The sequence below is a fragment of the Dipodomys ordii genome, unplaced genomic scaffold (genome assembly GCF_000151885.1).
Source record: "Dipodomys ordii isolate 6190 unplaced genomic scaffold, Dord_2.0 Scaffold36, whole genome shotgun sequence".
In the NCBI taxonomy this organism is placed as follows: Eukaryota; Metazoa; Chordata; class Mammalia; order Rodentia; family Heteromyidae; genus Dipodomys; species Dipodomys ordii.
This window is the reverse complement of record NW_012267252.1, coordinates 5,040,723-5,046,722: the sequence shown is the minus strand read 5'-3', so window position 1 is coordinate 5,046,722 and position 6,000 is coordinate 5,040,723. Positions and strand designations below refer to the sequence as shown.

At 39.8% G+C, this 6,000-nt stretch overlaps 1 protein-coding gene across 1 annotated transcript in view; it reads right to left on the bottom strand.

Annotated features, from left to right (window-relative positions):
- Btrc (beta-transducin repeat containing E3 ubiquitin protein ligase) overlaps positions 1-6,000 on the bottom strand; it is a 165,268-nt gene that overhangs the window by 28,646 nt on the left and 130,622 nt on the right. The window contains exon 6 of the mRNA XM_013017590.1: positions 1,538-1,749. Within this exon, the coding sequence (XP_012873044.1) occupies positions 1,538-1,749 (212 nt within the window). The remainder of the gene's footprint in view (positions 1-1,537; positions 1,750-6,000) is intronic.

The following is a 6,000-nucleotide window of genomic DNA, read 5'->3' as shown; positions in this document are numbered from 1 at the left end:
CCTGAGGCCCTGGGTTCAATTCCTCAGCACCACATAAGCAAAAAGAAAAAAAAAGCCGGAAGTGGTGCTGTGGCTCAAGTGGTAGAGCGCTAGCCTTGAGGTGAAGAGCTGAGGGACAGTGCCCAGGCCCAGACTTCAGGCCCCATGACTGGACCCAAAAAAAAAGCTAATTTGCTTTGTTTACGTATAGCAATTACTGGATATTTACAAATCTACTTGCTTACAACTTATTTTTAATAGTCAAGTCCTTCATGCAAAGAAGGCCAATGATTATTTTGAGACTATGCCACCTTAGAAAGTAAAGCTTAAATAACTCTTTTTTAAAAATCCACTTTCATAGCCATCAAAATTACAAGCCATAGTTATTAACTGATTCACTCAATAAATATTTACCAAGCATCTACAATGTGTCAAATATTATCCCTGTTGCTAGGAATAAAAATGAGCAAAACCAAAAGCCTCTTATCATTTGGATATTCTACTAAAACATAAACAACCTGGGTGCCAATGACTCACACCTGTAATACTAGCTACTCAGGAGGCTAAGATCTGTGGATCCTGGTTTGAAGCCAGTCCAGGCAGGAAAGTCTGTAAGACTCTTCAATAAACTACTCAGAAAAAGCAGGAAGTGGTGCTGTGGTTCAAGTGGAGGCTCAGGGACAGTGCCCAGGATCCTCAGTTCAAGACCCAGGACTGCCCCCCCCCAAGACATAAACAAGTAATTAGCAAATATAATCTAGATAGTGCTATGAAGTGTATGTTTTCATGGTAGGCATTTTAAGATGGTCTCCCCAAGATTTCCATCATACATGTGGTTCCCCTCAATCATTCAAACAAACACTAATGTAGGTACTATTGTGGTTAAAGTAGGGGCTTCAAAACAGTTAACTTTATGATAGAATACTAAATATGGCATAGTGGTGTGTGGGCCTGTCCAAGCACGCAAGAGGCTAAGGCAAGTGGGTTGGAAGTTTAAGGCTAGCCTGGGCTATGTATACAGTCTCTAAAACGAAAAAAGAAAAAGAAAAAAGGCTTGGAGGGGGGAAGGGGGAGAAAGAAGAGGGTTAGGATTACTTAGGTGGGTCTGACCTAATTACATGAGGTCTTCAAACTAGAGAGGTTTTTTTCCCTCCACACTTCAATGGTGTAGAAGAGGAAGGGGATAGGACATGTGGGTAAGAGGAATACGATCAGATTCTTGGAGTTAAATGACTTGAGAGGATTTAGGAGGTTCCACATAAGAATTAGACTGGCCAACATAGTGATTTAAGACTTGTGATACCCTACCCTGAGCAACAAACACAGCTAAGCTGGGCCAGACTTTCTACCTGTAGAACTCAGGGTCTCAGGCTCTCGATTGGCTTTTTGTTCAAGGCTGTAACTCTATCACTTGAGCCACAGCACCACTTCTTGTTTTTTCGTTGTTTAATTTGAGATAAAGTTTCATAATTTTTCTGCCCCCAGGCTGGCTTCAAACCATGATCTTCAGATTTCAGCCATCCTGAGGATCTAGGATTACAGGTATGAGCATGCTTACCTGGCAGTGAGAGGAATTTTGACAGCAGAGGTCCTAGTGTGACTGGAATTGAGTGAACAAGACATAATCCGAGTTGTGTTGTCCAGGTCAATCAGTAATGGTAAATAACTTTTAGAAGTGTCTCCAAACAATTCTAGCTCCTTCTCTACACAAGTGTAGCTCTTCCACCAGGAATGGACTTTATGGTCTCTCTGCTGACTCTGGGGCTTTGACTAATAAGATATGGAGACTAAATCAACCAAGCAACAAAAGTGTGGAGGATGAGAGCAGACAGGGACAATCAGAGGCATGAGATACATGGGAACATGAAAAGACCTCTGCTATGAGAACAAACTCAAGGGGACAGGAGTGATCCTAAGGAGGGCAACTAAGAGGTTACTTATATTTCAACTTTCCACAAAAGACAAAAGAATCTTTTGGACTAGAGAGGCAGCTGTAAGGTGGAGGGAAATAACTGGGATTCAATGTATTTTGAAGGCAGATTCAATTGAATTTGTTGATGGATTGGATAAATTGAGACAATGAACATATCCAAGTTTGAAGTTGGAGGACACTTGGAGAAACAACAGAAATTTCTAATACACTGAAGAAACATATGCTTTGAAACGTGTTGGATCTTTGGTTATTTGCCTGAGATGACTCCAATCTGGCAGGGAGATCCATGTTACTCTAGAATGTATCTCTGCCTACACATTCAAGTGCAAGATATAGAAAATTTGGACAATCCGCTATTTAAAGGTAGTTTGCCTCTTTTTATCAATATTAAGCCCTATATGCAGACCTTTTTACAAATGGTACCTGAATACACAGCAGAAATCAGTGTATTTCAAGAGTAACATGTAAGTTGGGCCCATGCCTGTAAGCATAGCTGCTAAGGAGGTTGAGATCTGAGGATAGATGCTCGAAACCAGCCTAGGCAGGAAAGTCTGTGAGATTCTTATCCCTGATTAACCACCAAAAAGCCAGAAGTGGTAGGGTGCTAGCCTTAAGCAAAACAAAACAACAAACAAAACCTCAGGGACATTTCCCAGGTGCTGAATTCAAGCCCCAGGACTGGCCAAAAAAAGAACATGTAGTCATCTGTTTATAAGGAAAGAGCTAAAACCAATAAACAACAAGCTGGGATGTGCAGCTGAAGGTTGTCTAGCATAAATGCCCATTGTCTATGAAATAGACTTAAAATGATTGAGAAGAACTTTGTTGAACACAAGCCTTGGGGACTTCAGGGATGCTTTTTGTGTAAGGTATTTGTTTGCATCAGAGCAAAGCAAAACTCGTGAAATGTGGTGTAGTTTAGAGGGCTAACAAATATGTGAGTTTATAAGCTTGACCAAATGCCACTTACTCATCCCAACAACCAAAATCACTTTGTTTTTGTTTATGTATTTTCTCATCTTTTAAAAGGTGGAAATGGACCTGAGTTCTGTGTTAAAATCTTTGCTGGTTAAAGCACAAAAATGCCAATAGCAAGGTAATAAAAATGATTCTGCTTTTTTTTTTTTTGGGTCTGGTCGTGGGGCCTGAACTCTGGGCCTGGGCGCTGTCCCTCAGCTCTTCAGCTCAAGGCTAGTGCTCTATCACTTGAGACACAGCCCTACTTCTGGCTTTTTCTGCTTATGTGGTGTTGAGGAATTGAACCCAGGGCCTCATGCATGTGAGGCAAGCACTCTATCACTGAGCCACCTTCCCAGCCCCTAATAATATACAACTGCAAATATACTAGATATTGTGCTAAGGATTTTACATGTCTAATTTAAGCCTTATGGCAACATCAAGGGAGAAAATACCCTTATTTTACAGATGAGGAAATTGAAGCTTAGGTTAATTAATGTGTTTCTTTTTTTAGAAATATTTTATTTATTTATTTATTTTTGGGTCCAGCGTGGGCCTGGGCGCTGTCCCTCAGCTCTTCAGCTCAAGGCTAGCGCTCTACCACTTGAGCCATAGCACCACTTCCAGCTTTTTTCCCCCCTGCTTATGTGGTGCTGAGGAATCGAACTCAGGGCCTCATGCATGCAAGGCAAGCGCTCTACCACTGAGCCACCTTCCCAGCCCGATTCTGCTTTTATTCTTAACAAACCAGGTATTTCTATAATCACAGGAAGCTATTCTTTCATCAGTGGCTCTCAGATTAAACTGCCTAAAGACTTAACAAAGTTCTTTATTTTGCTGTGAAAGCTAACCTTCATTCAAGACTTTGGTACCTTTCTTATGATTTCATAAATAAGACATAAACGTTTGGACATTAGAAATAAAGAGTAAAATGTAATCCCATGTATTTGCCAATTATTCTAGGTGATTTTAGCAACTTTATAGTCACTACCCTTCCAAAAAAAATAAAGAGTGTCTCCTCATAAAGAAAGAAATATACTTGAGAGCCCTTGTTACTTCAAATAGCTATTTCTAAACACAAGCCCATACTGCGCTGTTTTAAAAGCTTTACCTCAGCAATGGAAAGACCTACTTTCAAATTCTATCTCCTCAATTTACCAGTGGTGTGACCTAGAATAAATAACTTCATCTTTCAGTGTCTATTTCTCTCATCTATAAAACAGGGGATAATACTAGAATGTAGTTCATTAGATTTTTGTGAAGATCAAAAACAAACAGGAGCCGGGTGCTGGTGGCTCACGCCTGTAATCTTAGCTACTGAGGAGGCTGAGATCTGAGAATCGAGGTTCTAAGCCAGCCTGGGCAGGAAAGTCTGTGAGATTCTTATCTCCAATTAATCACCAGAAAACTGGAAGTGGCGCTATGGCTCAAGTGGTAGAGTACTAGTCTTGAGCTGAAGAGCTAAGGGACAGTGCCCAGGCCCAGAGTTCAAGCCGCACTACCCACCAAAAAACAAAAAACAAACCCTCCAAAACAGGAATGTACTGGAGTAGTTAAATGATAGAGCACCTGCTTAGTAAGTGTAAGATGCTGAGTTTAAACTCTAGTACTACAACATCAAAACAAAAACACAAGAAAGCAAAGAATACTTCATGAAAAGCACACTTTGCACCCCACCTAGCACACATAGAAGTGCTCAATAACTCCCAGGCCTCATGTTAGGGATCTAACCAAGTACCTCTTGCAAGATAGGCAAGCACTCTATCATTGAACTATATTCCAAAACTATAACTCTACATTCTTAAAAACTTAACTCAAGGCTTCATACTTATTCGGCTGACTTGTTTAGCCAGGCACCCTGTCAGCCCAGCTTTTTGCTTGTTATTTTGGAGATGTAAACTCAGTGCCTGGGCCCTATTCCTGAGGTGTTTGTTGTTGTTGTTGTTTTCTTTTACTTAAGGCTAGCACTCTACCAACTTAAGCCACAGGTCCACTTCCAATTTTTTGGTGGGTACGTAGAGATAAAAAGTCTCATGGACTTACCTGTCCAAGATGGCTTCAAGCAGAAATCTTCCAGATCCTAGCCTCCTGATTAACTAGGAATATAGGTGAGATATTGGTGATTGGCTTAACACTATTAATAATTTATGACGCTGAATTAGGCTTTTCCCCTCTTTTTGCAGCTCTTGTTTCTTCTTACTATATAATATAAACTTTTCCATTTTGATTTTTATTTAAGTATAATATACACAAAAGGGCATAATGTTAAGTGTACAGCTCAATGAATTTTCATAGGTGCACATGGCCCATGTAGACAACACCCAAGTAAGATAAGGAACAGATCATCCTAAGTTTCACAGTCCCTTTTCAGATCACTAAATACCTTAAGACTAAACACTGACCCATGCACTGTTGGCTCACATCTATAATCCCAGCTATTCAAGAGGTTGGGATATCTCAGGATTGTGGTTCAAAAGCCAGACCAAGCAAGAAAGTCTCTGAAACTCTTATATCTCATTAACTACCAAAAAGCCAGAGAAAAGCCAGAAGTGAAGCTGTAGTTCAAGTGGCAGAATACTAGCCTCGAGGGGGGGAAAAAGTATTCATTTCACTTTTGAGACAATCATGCTGACATTAAGGTTGCAACCCTCCTCTATCTTAGCCTCCAAATATGTGGCACAATACCTTGAGAAGGTATTTTTTAAAACCATGGCCCATAATTTATAGAACAACAAAAATAAATCAAGAAACAATCTGGGAATAAATTTGCCAAATGTATAATACCTGTAAAACTATAAAACATTGTGAGGAAAATTTTAAAGAGATTTAAATGAATGGGGAGATATATTCATAAATTGGATTCAATATTGCTAAATGTTCATTCTTTCCAAATCAATTTAAAAAATTAGTATGGTATCAATCAAAGTCTCAGCAGGCAAATTGACATACTGATTCTAAAAATCTGTATAGGAATGTAGAGGGTTTGAGGGGAAAGGGCAACGAGCATGAGTACAGGAAAGGAGGAAGGGTAAGCAAATTCAGGCATTATATTTATTGTACATTATGTAAAAATTGAACTATGTAATTTGAAGGTAGGGGTGAGAGGAAGAAAAACTGCAAAGGAATTACAT